The sequence below is a fragment of the Lepidochelys kempii genome, chromosome 2 (assembly GCF_965140265.1).
Source record: "Lepidochelys kempii isolate rLepKem1 chromosome 2, rLepKem1.hap2, whole genome shotgun sequence".
NCBI classification, from domain to species: Eukaryota; Metazoa; Chordata; order Testudines; family Cheloniidae; genus Lepidochelys; species Lepidochelys kempii.
Window position 1 is genome coordinate 147,319,710 of NC_133257.1, and position 17,632 is coordinate 147,337,341.

Below are 17,632 nucleotides of genomic sequence, written 5' to 3' on the forward strand. Positions count from 1 at the left end.
CTTCCAAAAGACTTCCTACACCAGCTCAAGTATGAGGAGACAAGTTACCATCATCCTCCATCTGGAAAGAAGTATATCACTACCGAGCATATCACTATCTAGTCCAGTCCATATATTCTCCCATCATTTCAGCACTGGTTCTCAACAGGGAGATGTTGACAACATTGGTGCAGGATTGCTACAAGGACAGAGATCCTTCTCTGCTACCATCCACCATCAATGATACCAAGGGCACCGCCATTAGAAATGGACCCCACATTTTCATTGGAAGTGTCAAACGTTGAGCAAAGACCATCATCACCCCCACTGAGGTAGGTTACCCCAGACACAGGATCCAGACCTCCTGGGTTTCTCCACTAGACCATAAGGTGGCATACCTCACCAGGACTATTGGTCATGCCTTCGGAACTACCACAACCCATAATGGATCCTTATCACTGTCCATAATGGGGACCATGGAACCCATGTACCCGTTATCCAGAGCCAGTGCAGTCACATAGAGAATCACATCATTCCCCCCACCCCCGTTCCACAAGAGACCAGCCTGAGCTCCTTCTAGAACCCATGGAAGAAGGGGGGAGAAGAACTGGATCTTGTGGTACTACCCATCCCATTGGGTGTATCATCTTCCTTTCCTAACAAAGTGGTCGCTGTGTCATTGTCTTCTCCATCAGAGGACCACAGATGGTTCCAGGAGCCTATTAAGGGTGGCTGAGATGATTCCCTCAGGAGGAGGGAGTTATCCCACAAACTACTGGATATTCTCCAGAGTGTTGGATAGAGTAAGATGATGAACCCAGTGAATGAGTCTATCCTAGAGACAGCCCAGGTGGTGTGGCATACTCCAACTATATGTGCACCTACATGTAAAAGGGCAGAGAAAATATATTTGTCCCATCTAATGGAGCAGAGTTCTTCTTTACTCCATCATGCCTCAAACTGCTTGTGGTGCAAGCTGCCACACAAAGGAGTAGACAACAGCAAAGCAGATCTGCCCCTTCAGAAAAGGAAGTGAAATGTCTGGACCTTTTGGAAAGGAGGGAATTTACATCAACTAGCTTGCAATTCCACATAGCCAGTATCCAAGCACTTCTGGAAAAGTATCATTTTGCCAACTATTCCAAGTTTTAGGAGTTTAGAGACAAGTGCTCTGCCTTCCTTGGGGGGGCAATTCCAGGCCCTTTATTGAATAAGGTAGACTGGTGGCTAGATCATTCCTCCAGGCAGCAGTAGACATGACTGATACAGCTTCTAGGTCAATGGCTACCAACATTGTGGTGTGAGGATAAAACTGGTTTCACTCCTCAGGATTCCCCAGAAAAATCCAGGCCACTGTGGAGGACTTACAGTTGAAGGAGACAACTTATTCAGACAAAAGACTGATGAGTCATTACCCCCATTAAAAGACTTGAAGATAACCCTCTGTTCCCTGGGTTTATATAGACCAGCTCTCAGAAGGAAATATAGCAAATAATCCTACAAACCTAGACCATCAGCTCAGCCCCTGTACCATTGGAAAGGGTACAAACTGCCACAAAAGAAGCAGTATATGCAAAGACCCAAGCAGAATGCTGCTTCTTCCAGACTCCACCCTCAACTATCAGTCAAGAAATACAGGACCTCCGAGAGCAGCCAACTCATCCAGAGGCCATGTTCTCCCACCCCTGAAATTCTATTTGGTGGCTGACTGGCCCAATTTTTCCATATATGGCAAGCACAGCAGACAGAAGGGTCTTCTATGTCATCTGCTTTGATTACACAATGGTTCCTTTCCCTTCCCCCTCCAAAATGCCCTTTCCTCTCCCTTTTCAGGTACCACTCTCATGAGAGAGCACTCTTACAGAAAGTACACTCTCTACTTCATCAAGGGTCCATAGAGCAGGTGCCACCTCAGCACGAGGGAAACCATTTTTATTCCAAATGTTCCATGATCCCCAAGAAAACAGGAGGATGGAGACCCAAGTTAGACCTCCATCACTTCAGTTTCTTTGTCTGAACATTAGGATTCAGAATGGTCACTCTGGCATCAATAATCCTGTCTGAACAGAAACAAATGATTCACAACTCTTGACATCAAGGGTGCCTATTTCCACATAGACATCTTTCTGTCCCACAGGAGGTTCTTCAGTGGTAGGTACGAACCACTCTCAACACAGGTTGCTTCCCTTAGAATTAGCAACAACACCCAGAGTATTCCTAAAAATGCTTTCAGTAGCAGCAGCACACTTCCATCCATATCCATATTCAGTAGTAGCAGAACTCAATAGCCCATCTTTCTTATGGGAAAGTCTTGTCAGAAGGCACCCTCAGTCCTCTTTAACTCCAACACAGACCATAGATTTCATCAGAGCAAATCTAGACTTACTCAGAGCCAGAGTTTATCTCCCCATGGACAGGTTCATGAACATTCTGATTAATCGGCTCAGAAAGACTCCACTGACATTGATTCAGATATGCCTCATCCTCCTGGGTCACGTGGCATCTTGCACTTTTGACCCCCTTTGCACGATTAAAACTCTGCTGCCTACAAGCCTGGCTTCAGACAGTTTACATGCCAAGTAAGCACTGCCTGGACAAGTTTTGTTATGATCCCTCACAGTGTACATGACTCTGTAGCTTGGTGGCAGGACAAAGAACAGCTGTGCATGGGAGTTCCCTCACTCCCTACTCCTCAGAAGATATTGATGGCAGATGCCTATCTCAAAGGCTGGGGCACTCATCTGAACAAACACACAGTACAAGGAATATTGACCCCTCATGAGTCAAGGATGCATATAAATCTGTTAGTCATTAAGGTGCCACCAGACTCCTCGTTTTTGTAGATACAGACTAACATGGCTGCCCCTCTGATATCAATCTCCTGGAACTGAAAGCAGTTCAGGAGGCCTGCATATGGTTCTTACCGTTTATCGTCTCCCAACATGTTCAGGTAATGGACAACATGACTGTATTCTATATCAGTGTTTCCCAAACTTGGGAAGTCGCTTGTTCAGGGACAGCCCCTGGTGGGCCGGGCCAATTTGTTTATTTGCCGTGTCCTCTGGTTCAGCCTATCGCGGCTCCCACTGGCCGCTTCCCACAGCCCTCATTGGCCTGCAGCGGCAAACCGTGGCCAGTGGAAGCCACGATCGGCCGAACCTGTGGACACGGCAGGTAAACAAACCAGCCCGGCCCTCCAGGGGCTTTTCCTGAACAAGCAGCATCCCAAGTTTGGGAAACACTATTGTATATTAACAAGCAAAGGGCAGGGGGAGCAAGATCTGCACCCCTTTGTATAGAGATGGTCCACCAATAATTGGTGTATTCATCACCAAATTATGCTGTCAGCAGCACACTTTTCTGAAATACACAATACTCTAATAGAAAACCTTAGCTGCCACTTTTCAACAGAACACTATTGGGAGATTCATGACTCAGTGGTAGGATGCATATTCCAACAATGGGGATCCCCATTTCTAGACCTGTTTGTGTTGCAGGACAACAAACAATGTGCTGCTCAAGGGGGCAAAGGGACAGAATTCCAGAAATGATGCCCTTCTAATCTCATGGTTAGACAGTCTGATGTACGCCTTTCCCCCCATCCCACTCTTACTTCAAATTCTCAGGAAGATCTGAGAGGATGAGGCAATCATCCTCATCACTACCAGGTAGCCAAGACAATTTTGGTTTCCCGTTCTTCAGCTGTCATCCCATCCGCCAGTCAGCGTTCAACCTTTCCGAAATATCCTGAATCAGGACAAGAGCAGGCTCAGACATCCAAATCCAGGGACAGCTTGTCCGAAATCCAGGGACAGTACTCACAGTGCAGTATTTAGACAGGCATCAAACCTAGAGTAGAAATGTTGGGCAGCTGTTAGTCATTCTTAGTAACTGCTGGAAAGAGTCCACCAGCAAGTGTTTCTTCGTTAAGTGGAAAAGATTCTATGGTTGGGCCCTACACCATCTTATGTCCTAAGGGGAAATGAATATTCCTACTATTTTGGACTGTCTACTGACTGTGAAATCCTCTGGGCTTTCCATTAGCTTGCTATGCATTCATCTGGCAGTGATCAGTTCCTGCCACCCTCCAATCAGCAACTGATCCATCTTCATGCATCCAGTTACTGGTTGCTTTTTGAAAGGTTTACTCAAACCTTTCTGGTGGCCATCACTTCAGCTAGAAAGGTAAGCAAATTGGGGGCCCTCATAGCCAATCCACCTTATACCATATTCCATAAAGATAAGGTTTCCATAAGACTCCACCCTAAATTTGTCCCCAGAGTAGTCTCCAATTTCTGCATGAATCAGTCCATACGCTTACCTGTGTTTGTCCCTAAGCCTCATACCACCAATGAGGAACAGAGACTCCATTCTCTGGATGTGTCTCAGGCATTGGTATTGTATCTTCAAAGAACAAAATCCTTTAGGAGGTCACCCAGGAGGTCACCCTTTTATGTCTTCGTTGGCATTGCAGAACACATGAGAAGGCAAGCAATCTCGTTATAAAGATGAAGTGGATATCGGGGTGTACCTTGCTCTGTTACCAGTTACTGAAAACTCCTCCACTGCACAGAGTGAGGGCCCACTTCACCAGAGCAAATGCTGCTTCAGTAGCTTCATTTAAGGTCATACCTCTTGTTGACTTATGTAAAGCAGCCACATGAAGTTCTGTTCATACCATCACAGGAGTCTGCACCCTGGTGCACACCACCTCAGCTGTTGCATCCTTTGGGACCATGGTCCTTCGAGCCTCAATACCATCTCACACACCCCTTCTTCTTGAGTACTATTTGTCAGTCACCCACAGGGAAATACACATAGGGACCAGCACTCAAAGAAAGAATGGTTACCTACCTTCTGTAACCAGAGTTCTTTGCAATATGTGGTCCCTCTCTATATTCCATTACCTGTCCTCCTTCCCCTCTGCTACAAGGCATAGACAATGTGTGGTAGAGAAGGAAGTGGAGAGATAGTTGGTCCGTACCGCCTCTTATGCCCTCGGGTCAGAGCATGAGGCAAGCAAGAGTGCAGGCACGGGCCAACAGATGCCACTAGCAAGAATCTTCAGTCTTGGTCACTTGGGGCGCATGTGTACCCACAGTGAAGTACACATAGGGACCACACATATTGAAGAAAAACTCCAGTTACAGAAGGTAAGTAATCTTTGTTTTCTTTCTTTAGCTCATGTCTACCATAGAAACTGTATATAGAAATCAATTGAACTTTTAGTAAAAAAACAAGTTTTCAATATTAGCATTTTATTAAGTCAGTATAATGTTTTGGAAGACTAGATTTCCAATGTATTTGTTACAAATAAGGAGAAAAAATTGATTTACTGCTTTTATGGCATAACAGGTTGATCTTCAGTGTGAATGTGGCAGAAGAAAGGAGAGTATGATTTGCTCAGAAGCATCTAGTACATATCAAAGGTTTGTACTGGTTATTTTATTTTGTCCTTTTCTCGACTTACTTTCTTCTACAGTTCATCAAAGTTAGGGTTTTTGAGTTTGCCTTTTATATGGTAACCTATTGGATTCACCTGCCCTGTTATATACACTTTCCCCAAATCAAATGAGCTACCCTATAGTTCTTTTTTCCCCTCCTAGTCTTCTGAACTTATATGCTCACGAGTATATACTGAAAGATATTTCTTCTGTCATTGTTGATTGGAGGTAGAGCAGAACTTTGGTTGCATATCAGGGCTAGGATCTCCCATCCCTGGAACTGTACAGAGTTGTAGTCATCCAGAACTATTTAGATGCAGACTAGAGGTCTTCATTTATAACAACGACCTTGGCTCTAAATTACTTCTAAATTTCTTCATTCTCTTATTTATTTACATTTGGATTACACTAGAAAAAACAGGAGACTGGGGACTTTTTAAATCCTAAGGTACAATTACTGCTGGGCAGCACTCTTTTCTCTTCCTTTCAAGACTATGACAAGGCTTGAAAAATAAAGGGGTGGAAATTGTGTCTGTGTAGCTTCTTCCCTCACTGCCAGGTCAAATGCATGGGGAAGAGATCCCTAAAGTGTGTGGAAAAGCTAGATGCCTTTGTAGTCTTCAGAAAGAGGAGCATGTAGTTCCCAGTCATCATGTAGATCAAGTCTCCATGAAGCTCTTGGAACAGGCTGCGGGGCCATTCCCTGTACTTCATAATGCAGTATGTGTCTCACAGACCACCAAAAAGGTGCAAGCGTGTGCCGAACATTGTTTAATTAGTCCCATTAACTTCAATGAAACTACTCATATGCTAAAGATTATGTGTTGAATCAGGTCCCCAGCTTTTTATAATGGATCACTGTCCAGAATGGTGTGTCACATGCCAGGGTCATCTGTCTTATTGATCGCAATTGCTTCCTTGAAGGATCACAGGATCATCTCCCACATGTTTTTAGTTGTGGCATTGGACTAGTAGTTGGAGAGAATATAATATACAAGGAAAAGATTACACATTCCATTCTCACACTGCAAAAACTATCAGCAACTGTTACCTTTATCACCAACACTTTAATAGACAAAATAACCCATACCAAAGTCAGAACAGTGACATTATCAAAGCATGCATCAGTTTGATATGAATTGATTATTAGGGACAAGAAACTGCAACTATCTGAATATCGAGTGGTTTGTTACTGAGTGACTCCTATGAAACTGAAAAAGGAATACTTTGATGATAATACACACATGCCTTTAACAGGTAAGGAGACATATAATAATACACTCTTCTCATCTGGAAAGAATATAAGAGAAAATGTACAGGTGCAAAGAGATTTATAAATCAATATATGTAAATTGGAAAGACATTTTTTAGCATACTGACAGGGTGTGAAGGGACATGCTCTCACTCTGTTGGAGAGGAGACTAACGAGCTGTTCTGGGCCTGTTCAGCATTAATGAGGCAACCTGTAAGACTTGTTCTGCCTGGAAAAGGGGGGAGCTTAAAAACAGAAATCTACCACAGGAAGAGGCAGTGAATAGGAGGGCTACTCCACCTCAGAGGTTGCTGACAACAGAGACAGGTCAGCTGAGAGGGAGACAGGCCTTACCCCTCCCAAAGCTACATGGACTAGCTACAAAGCAAGATGCCCCAAGAGGAGGAGCAGAGAGATGTGAGGCTGCGTCGCCTGAAGGTCTCTTAGGCCACCTTGCATTCACTAGGTCTTTACATGCCGCAAGCTGCAAAAAAGCAGTTCCAGCTGGCTCCTCTGCCCACGTCCTGGGGGCCCCCTTGACAGGGCACCGACAGACAGTTTCTCTGATTTGTGGTGGGCTAGCGCCATTTCCAATTCACAGCACTACTCCTCGGCCTCTCATCTGCCCCGAGAGTATTCACAAAGTGCATGGCACCAGTGGCCACTTACCTGAGGAGTCAAGGTGTACAGGTTTATCCGTATCGCAACAACTGGCTCATCACGGAAAGTTCTCAGGCCCATATGAAAAGGAGTCTCGATCTGGTGTGCTCCACCCGTCACGATCTGGGTCTATTAATAAACCAAAAGAAATCAACTCTGATCACTGTGCAGTCTATAGAGTTCATAGGAGCAATACTCAACTCTACACAGGCCAGAGCCTTTCTCCTGGAGGCCCGTTTCCAGACTGTGTTCAACCTGATCTCTCCCATGAGGACTCACTGCCACCCGCATGTGCCTCAAGTTGTACTTACGTGGTATGGTACATGTGGCTTCATCTCAGACTCCTGCAAGCATGGCTGGCGTCGTCAGTCTACATCCCCAACAGACACAATCTGGACTGGTCAGTCATGGTACCAAATCATACCTGGTCATCCCTGGTGACACCAGTTGGACACCAGCTCAGTGTTAGAGGGAGTTCCCCTCGTGGCCTCACCCCCATCAGTGACTCTGGCCTCCGATGCTTTGGGACTAGGTTCGGGAGCTCACCTCAGCAATTTCAGCATGCAGTGTCACTGGTCGCAAGATGATTGCTCTCTCCACATAAATGTCAGAGACCTCAGAGCAGTGCGCTTGGCCTGCCAGGCATTCCTGCCTCACCTGAGGGGCAAGGTGGTCCAAATCCTAACAGACAATATCACTGCAGTGTTTTATATCAACAAGGAAGGCGGAGCCTGTTTGTCAGACCCTTTGCAGAGAAGCAAAGTTGTGGGACTTTTGTGTTCAGGATACCATTCATCTCGTAGCCTCGCACCTGTCAGGGGCCAGGAACACGTTAGCAGATCACCTCAGCAGGACTTTCTCGTCTTGCTGCGAGTGATCACTCCATCCAGAGGTGGTAAGCGTGATCTTCTAGAGGTGGGACTCACCAGGTGGATTTATTTGCATCCAGGCAAAACAGGAAGTGCATGGCTTCTGCTCAATTCGCAGGATTGAGAGAGGCTCCCTGTCTGATGTCATCTTGCTCCTGTGGTCAGGGGCTCTGATGTATGCCTTTCCACCAGTGCCAATAATCCACAGAGTCCTCATGAAGATCAAGCAGGACAAGAATGTAGCCTTTTATTTTATTTAAAGAGAATTTTGTAATGTAGTATTACATCACCGTGGGTTCGGCTCTGGCGGCTAAAGTTCCAAGCTAAAAAGGGTGAAAGTTACCTCTGCTACTTGCTTAAGAGTTAGTCTCTAGGAACACACACAGACCAAGGGTAGTGACCACACGTACATTCACAAGTACAAAGTCTAGTCTATTTTACAAGTTTTATCAAAATTAGGATCACCCAAGCATATATAAATTCTATTCAGATCTATGCACAAGTTACAAATATAGTTATACTCACATCCTTAACAATAGTGTTAGGGTCTGATGGGTCTTCCATGGCTTGATCATCAGTAGAGAGTGGTTCCTGCTGGAGTGTCCCATAGGGAGCTCAATTTTCCCTTTATGAGCATTCCCTTTTTATAATGTGATTCTGTCTATACCTGCATTCTGCATGTCCATAAAAGTGTCAACTCTCTTTTTTTCTCTTATTGGTCTGTGTGCCCTGGAAACTTAGGGGACCCAAATTTTCTATAGGCTGTGTAAGTTCCCTTGTTCTCTTTAGCACTGACGCACAACCTGTATCCCGTGGTTAAGACATGTCTGAGACAGATGTGCCTTTTTATGATCTAATATTAATTTGGGTAATTTTGCGCAATATTACTCCTTGGTGGTACTTTTCCCATAATCTTAAAGCATTGGGTTATTTCTCAGTCATTGGCTTAAGTCATCATTTCTTGTCTCCAAGGCCTAAAATAGCTAAGCTAAAGTCTTGTAGGCCTCAACCTACAGGTTCTTGCATTTCAGCTTGTCTTCCTCATGTCTAATACTTAGTTCCTTTTAATACTAATCAATCTTGCGCTTTTATAATCATACAAATTAACTCTAACATACAATGAATATATGTAATATAACATATTGATTAATTATAACATTACACAATAAATGCATAATAAACTAAAATCATTGGCTATAAGGTGAAGGTAATCCTGATAGCTCTGGCTTGACCTCTCCAGCACTGGTTTGGCACACTGCTAGAGCTCTTGGTAGCGGCTCCGCTACAACTACCACTCTGGCCAGACTTCCCAGAACCATGGCCGGCTACTGAACCCGAATCTAGTGGCTCCACAAATGATGGCTTGGTTGCTGCATGTTTGACTGTAGAGGAGCAGGCATGCTCTGCCCGCGTTGAACAGGCTTTCTCATGGGTAGCAGAAAGCCCTCCAGCAGGACAACCTACCTGGCCAAGTGGAAGCAGTTCGCATGTTGGGCCTTGGACCAAAATCTTCCGCTCAAAAAGGCCTCACTCCAGTCGATCTTTGGATATTAGGAAAAACTTTGGATATTAGGAAAAACTTTTTCACTAAGAGGGTGGTGAAACACTGGAATGCGTTGCCCAGGGAGGTGGTGGAATCTCCTTCCTTAGAAGTTTTTAAGGTCAGGCTTGACAAAGCCCTGGCTGGGATGATTTAATTGGGGATTGGTCCTGCTTTGAGCAGGGGGTTGGACTAGATGACCTCCTGAGGTCCCTTCCAACCCTGATATTCTATGATTCTATGATCCTGGATTACCTTTTACACCTCAAGCTCCAGGGCCTGTCTCTTTCATCAGTCAAAGTTCACAAGGCACTGTTTCAGCCTTCCACCCTCCAGTTCAGGGCGGGTCAGCCTTTGCTCATGATATGACAGTCCAGTTTCTAAAAGGTCTGGACAGGCTCTACCCGCAAGTCCATGACTCTGTCCCACCTTGGGACCTGAACTTTGTGCTGTCAAGGCTCACGGGTCCTTGCTTTGAGCGATTGGCTTCTTGTTCCCTTCTGCTGCTCTTGTGGAAGCTCTCCTTTCTGGTGGCGATAACGTCAGCACATAGGGTCTCTGAAATTCGAACACTTATCTCAGAGCCACCCTACACAGTGTTCTATTAGGACAAGGTTCAACTGCAGCCACAACCAGCCTTTCTGCTCAAGATTGTTTCACCGTTTCATACTAACCAGGACATATTTTTACCAGTCTTCTTTCCGAAACCTCATAAGTCAAATGAGGAGCATAGACTACACTCTCTGGAGGTCAGGAGAATGCTAACCTTTTAAAATGAAAGGACTAAGCCATTCCATAAGTTAATGCAGCTCTTCATCATGGTGGCAGACAGAATGAAGGGCTTTCGTGTGTCTGCTCAGAATATTTCATCATGGATCACTCGCCTGTTCATAGCAAAACCTGATGCAGGAAAAGTGCCACCGCCGGTGATCATAACCACCCATTCAGCCGGAGTGCAAGCCTCCTGGCCCAACGGCCTATTCAAGACATCTGCACGGCTGCTACTTGGTCATCCATCCATGCGTTCACGTCCCATTACATGATCACTCAGCCAGGCCTGCAATGATGTTGGCTTCGGTAGAGCAATGTTGCAAGCTGCACAACCTGCACAAAGTGAACTTTGAGCCAACCTCCAGGAATGCTGTGTCTGAGTCATCTAGAATGGAATCAACATGAGCAAGCACTCGAAGAAAAAACAGTTACCTACCTTTCGTAACTGTTGTTCTTCAAGATGTGTTGCTCATGTCCTTTCCATTACCCCCCCGCTACTCCTCTGTCAGAGTTACTGGCAAGAAGAAAGTGAGAGGGCATAGGGACAATGGTGCCCCTTATACCAGTGCATGGATTGGTATAAACTGTTCAGGAAAGACAGGCGGGGGAGAAAAGGTGGAGGAGTTTCACTGTACGTAAGAGGGCCATATGATTGCTCAGAGCTCCAGTATGAAACTAGAGAAAAGCCTGTTGAGAGACTTTGGATTAATCTTAGAGGTGAGCACAACAAGGGTGTTGTCGTGGTGGGTGTCTGCTATAGACCATCAGACCAGGAAGATGAGGTAGACGAGGCTTTCTTCGGACAACTAACAGAAGTTTCCAGATCACAGGCTTGGTTCTCATGGGGGACTTCAATTGCCTGACATCTGCTGAGAGAGCAATACAGCAGTGCCCAGACAATCTAGGAAGTTTTTGGAGGGTTTTGGGGACAACTTCCTGGTGCAAGTGCTGGAGGAACCAGCTAGGAGCCATGCTTCTGTTGACCTGCTGCTCACAAACAGGGACGAATTGGTAGGGGAAGTAGAAATGGGTGGCAATCTGAGCTGCAGTGACCATGAGATATTCAAGTTCAGGATCCTGACAAAAGGAAGAAAAGAGAGTAGCAGAACATGGACCCTGGACTTCAGAAAAGCAGACTTTGACTCCCTCAGGGAACTGATGGACAGGAACCCCTGGAAGACTAATATGAGGGGGAAAGGAGTCCAGGAGAGCTGATGGTATTTTAAAGAAATATTATTGAGGGCTTAGGAACAGACCATCCCAATGTGCAGAAAGAATAGCAAATATGGCAGGCTACCAGCTTGGCTTTACAGAGAAATCTTCGGTGAGCTTAGACACAAAAAGGAAACTTACAAGAAGTGGAAACTTGGACAGATGACTAGAGAGCAGTATAAAAATATTGCTCGAGCATGCAGGGATGTAATCAGGAAGGCCAAATCACAATTGGAGTTGCAGCTAGCAAGGGAAGTGAAGGGTAACAAGAAGGGTTTCTACAGGTATGTTAGCAACAAGAAGGTCAGAGAAAGTGTGGGACCCTTACTGAATCGGGGGAGACAACCTAGTGACAGATTATGTGGAAAAAGCTGAAGTACTCAATGCTTTCACAGACAAGGTCAGCTGCCAGACTGCTGCACTGGGCAACACAATATGGGAAGGAGCCCTCAGTGGTGAAAGAACAGGTTAAGGACTATTTGGAAAAGCTGGTATTGCAGAAGTCAGTGCATCTGAGGGTGCTGATGTGATTGCAGAGCCATTGGCCATTATCTCTGAAAACTCGTGGCGATTGGGAGAGGTCCCAGACAAGTGGAAAAAGGCAAATACAGTGCCCATCTTTAAAATAAAGGAAGGAGGAGAATCCGGGGAACTACAGCTGGTTAGCCTCACCTCAGTCCCTGGAAAAATCATGGAGCAGGTCCTCAAGGAATCCATTTTGAAGCACTTGTAGAGGAAAGTGATCAGGAACAGTCAACATTCACCAAGGACAAGTCATGCCTGACCAACCTGATTGCTTTCTATAATGAGATAACTGGCTCTGTGGATATGGGAAAAGCATATGTGGATGTGATATACCTTGACTTTAGCAACACTTTTGATACAATCTCCCACAGTATTCTTGCCAGCAAGTTAAAGAATGGACTATAAGATAGATAGAAAGCTGGTTAGATTGTCTGGCACAACAGGTAGTGATCAATGGCTTGATCTCTAGTTGGCAGACGGTATGAAGTGGAGTGCCCCAGCTTTCGGTCCTGGGGCCGTTTTTGTTCAATATCTTCATTAAGGATCTGGATGATGGGATGGATTCACAGATGACACTAAGCTGGGAGGAGAGGTAGATACGCTAGAGGGCCCAGAGTGACCTAGACAAGTTGGAGGATTGGGCCAAAAGAAATCTGATGAGGTTGAACAAGGACAAGTGCAGAGTCCTGTACTTAGGATGAAAGAATCCCATGCACTGCTACGGGTTGGTGACCTTCTGGCTAAGAGGCAGTTCTGCAGAAAAGGGCCTGGGTACTACAGTGGTCGAGAAGTTGGATATGAGTCAACAGTGTGCCCTTGTTGCCAAGAAGGCTCATTGGATATTTGGCTGCATTAGTAGGAGCATTGCCAGCAGATCGAGCGAAGTGATTACTCCCCTCTATTCGGCACTGGTGAGGCCACATCTGGAGTATTGCATCCAATTTTGGGGCCCCCACTACAGAAAGGAAGTGGACAAATTGGAGATTAGGGGGCTGAGGCACATGATTTATGAGGAGAGGCTGTGGGAACTGGGGTTATTTAGTCTACAGAAGAGAAGAGTAAGGGGGGATTTTATGACAACCTTCAACTACCTGAAGGGGGGTTCAAAAGAGGATGGAGCTCGGCTGTTCTCAGTGGTGGCAGATGACAGAACAAGAAGTAATGGTCTCAAGTTGTAGTGGGGGAGGTTTAGGTTGGATATTAGGAAAACCTATTTCACTAGGAGGGTGGTGAAGCACTGGAATGGGTTACCTAGGGAGGTGATGGAATCAACATCCTTAGAGGATTTTAAGGCCCGGCTTGACAAAGCCCTGGCTAGGATGATTTAGCTGTGGTTGGTCCTGCTTTGAGCAGGGGGTTGGACTAGATGACCTCCTGAGGTCTCTTCCAACCTTAATCTTATAAGATTCTATGAGTATGGGACTCCAGAGGGCACCAGAGCCAGCCCTATGAATACTGCTAAGGCAAAAAATTCTGACAGCGGTGCATGTAGGCATGCACAAACCTAGAATGGAATGGACATGAGTAACACATCTCAAAGAGCAACAGTTCTTCTTTGAGTCCTTGCTCGTGTCGATTGCAATTACGTGTGTCCATGCCACGTGCACAGTAGCTGGAAGTGTTTTTCCCTCGCGGTTCCCATTGAGTCGGTTCGGTTCAGGTGTTCCGTGGAGTTGTGCCTCCATGGCGCCATATACAGGGTCCTGCCAACTCATTGCCACTTGAGTTCTTTCTTACCACCTGTAAGCTGGAACACTCATTTTCTCTTGCTTCGGCAAACCTTCTCCACAGTGGTCATAGAATCATAGAATATCAGAGTTGGAAGGGACCTCAGGAGGTCATCTATTCCAACCCCGTGCTCAAAAGCAGGACCAATCCCCAATTAAATCATCCCAGCCAGGGCTTTGTCAAGCCTGACCTTAAAAACTTCTAAGGAAGGAGATTCCACCACCTCCCTAGGCAACGCATTCCAGTGTTTCACCACCCTCCTAGTGAAAAAGTTTTTACTAATATCCAACCTAAACCTCCCCCACTGCAACTTGAGACCATTACTCCTTGTCCTGTCCTCTTCTACCACTGAGAATAGTCTAGAACCATCCTCTCTGGAACCACCTCTCAGGTAGTTGAAAGCAGCTATCAAATCCCCCCTCATTCTTCTCTTCTGCAGACTAAACAATCCCAGCTCCCTCAGCCTCTCCTCATAAGTCATGTGTTCCAGACCCCTAATCATTTTTGTTGCCCTTCGCTGGACTCTTTCCAATTTATCCACATCCTTCTTGTAGTGTGGGGCCCAAAACTGGACACAGTACTCCAGATGAGGCCCCACCAATGTCGAATAGAGGGGAACGATCACGTCCCTCAATCTGCTCGCTATGCCCCTACTTATACATCCCAAAATGCCATTGGCCTTCTTGGCAACAAGGGCACACTGTTGACTCATATCCAGCTTCTCGTCCACTGTCACCCCTAGGTCCTTTTCCGCAGAACTGCTGCCTAGCCATTCGGTCCCTAGTCTGTAGCTGTGCATTGGGTTCTTCCGTCCTAAGTGCAGGACCCTGCACTTATCCTTATTGAACCTCATCAGAATTCTTTTGGCCCAATCCTCCAATTTGTCTAGGTCTCTCTGTATCCTATCCCTGCCCTCCAGCGTATCTACCACTCCTCCCAGTTTAGTATCATCCGCAAATTTGCTGAGAATGCAATCCACACCATCCTCCAGATCATTTATGAAGATATTGAACAAAACCGGCCCCAGGACCCTGGGGCACTCCACTTGACACCAGCTGCCAACTAGACATGGAGCCATTGATCACTACCTGTTGAGCCTGACAATCTAGCCAACTTTCTACCCACCTTATAGTGCATTCATCCAGCCTGTACTTCTTTAACTTGCTGACAAGAATACTGTGGGAGACAGTGTCAAAAGCTTTGCTAAAGTCAAAAAACAATACATCCACTGCTTTCCCTTCATCCACAGAACCAGTAATCTCATCATAGAAGGCGATTAGATTAGTCAGGCATGACCTTCCCTTGGTGAATCCATGCTGAGTGTTCCTGATCACTTTCCTCGATGTAAGTGCTTCAGGATTGATTCTTTGAGGACCTGCTCCATGATTTTTCCGGGGACTGAAGTGAGGCTGACTGGCCTGTAGTTCCCAGGATCCTCCTTCTTCCGTTTTTTAAAGATTGGCACTACATTAGTCTTTTTCCAGTCATCCGGGACTTCCCCCGTTCGCCACGAGTTTTCAAAGATAATGGCCAATGGCTCTGCAATCACAGCCGCCAATTCCTTTAGCACTCTCGGATGCAACTCGTCCGGCCCCATGGACTTGTGCACGTCCAGCTTTTCAGACTGTGCTCTGTAAATAGTTAAATCAGTTAGTTGTAGTTAGTTTAGTCATTGTATAGTTAGAATCCCAATAAGGAATTGTTCTAGGGGTTACCCCCCGTTTTCTCTACTCTCTCCCCGGTATGAGGGTATGCCTCGGTCTCCAGGGTTTAAACCCTATGCGGCTTGTAAAAAGCCTATGCCCAGCAGTGACACTCACCTTTCCTGCTTGAAGTGTCTGGGTAAATCACATCAGGAGGACTGTTGCAAGATCTGTAGGGGATTCCGCCCCAGGACTCAAAAAGAAAGAGACCAACAGTTAAAAATCCTTATGAGGGGGGCCACCCTCTGTCCCCACTCAGAGCCAAGTTCAGTTGAACTGACACCTAGTACCTCAACATCTGTGTGCAGTGCTCTGGCATCGATACAGGAAACTTTGGAGCCAAGAAATTACTCTGATAGAGAAACTCGGCACTGGCAGGGCTCCCTGCACAGGGGCTCCGCACATGGTAGTGCGCGGCACCACTCCACAAGAATAAGAAGCCAGACTCACCCACAATGAGTCTGGGATTGAAAGACTCAAGCATAGTGAGACCTGCATTGGGCCACTCAAGTACTGCACCACCTACCCCGGCACAATTGACTCCTGCTCTACCAAGGGGTCAGTCAAGTCTGGTTCCGCAGGACTCCCCTCCCCAGGAGAGTCACGGAGAGGCTTTGGAGGCACCCTCCACGCCTGAGACCTTCAAGGCGGAACACAAGTGGAGTTGCGTGTGAGCCTGATAAGATCAACTTTCGATAACCTTGGCCTTCTACTGAATGTGCAGAAATCAATCCTGTTCCGCACTCAGAGGGTAGAGTTCATCAAGACAGGTGAGTGTGTTCCTACCAGAGTCATGGTTTCAGACCCTTTGCAGCATCATACAAGGTATCGGACGATTTCATACCACCACGGCAAGGAATTGCCTGAAGCTCCTCGGCCATATGGCCGCCTGTATTTATGCAGTGAAACATGCCAGACTGAGGCTCTGACCCCTTCAGGCATGGCTAGCATCAGTGTATTGACCAAACCAGGACAGTCTAGACAACGTAGTTACTCTTTTCCAGCTGGTTCTCAAGTCTCTCCTATGGTGGCTCAACTTGCAAGCTGTGTGTGTAGGGATTCCCTTCTCCAGACCTCAACCACCTCTTTTCCTGGTCACGGACCCATCAGCGATGGGTGAGGAGCACATCTGGGGGAGCTCAGGACTCGGCCTCTGGTCCCGAGCAGAGCTCTCACTTCACATCAATGTCAGGTAGCTGAGGACAGTCCGTTTGGCATGCCAGACCTTCCAAACTCACCTGGAGGGGAGATGTGTGTCAGTCATGACAGACAATACAACAGCGATGTTTTATATAAACAGACAGGGGGAGCATGCTCCTCTCCCCTGTGCCAGGAAGCTCTCAAACTGTGGGACTTTTGCATAGCCCACTCGATACACTTGGAGGCATCTTATCTCCCTGGAACTCAGAATGAGTTGGCAGATCATCTCAGCAGGTCCTTTCACAACCACGAGTGGTCCATCCACCCAGACATCATGAACACCATCTTTCAACAGTGAGGAACTCCCCAGATAAACTTGTTCATGACAAGAAACAACAGGAAGTGTCCACAGTTCTGTTCCTTCCTGAATCACAGCCCGGGCTCGATCGTGGACATGTTCCTTCTCCCTTGGAAAGACCACCTCCTTTACACACTTCCACCCATTCCACTGGTTCACAAGTGCTACTCAAGGTTCGGAGGGATGAAGCCTCTGATATTGGTAGCTCCAGGCTGGCCACATCAGCACTGGTACACGTCTCTTCTGGAGCTGTCAGTAGAAACTCCTATGATGAGATGTTTGGCTGTGTGTGTGTGTGTGTTCCCTTTGTGTGCTGCCCCAGGCCTGTGCAGACAGCTAGCATGGCAGAGCTCAAGCAAACCACCCAATGATCACAAGATCCGTTAAGGGATGAAAGCACCAAGCCAGATTTATTGTCTACGAAGCATAGTACTAGTATCCCGTAGACTCT

The 17,632-nt window shown here is 46.4% G+C and overlaps 1 protein-coding gene across 5 annotated transcripts in view; it reads left to right on the top strand.

The window, feature by feature from the left end:
• Nucleotides 1-17,632, top strand: part of NFX1 (nuclear transcription factor, X-box binding 1) — a 238,251-nt gene that overhangs the window by 155,514 nt on the left and 65,105 nt on the right. For all 5 annotated transcript variants that reach the window (XR_012157390.1, XM_073332429.1, XM_073332430.1 and 2 more), the window contains one exon: nt 5,335-5,408. Coding sequence is in view for 4 of the 5 variants with exons in the window: in XM_073332429.1 (XP_073188530.1) it covers nt 5,335-5,408 (74 nt within the window). In the remaining variant the exon portion in view is untranslated. The remainder of the gene's footprint in view (nt 1-5,334; nt 5,409-17,632) is intronic.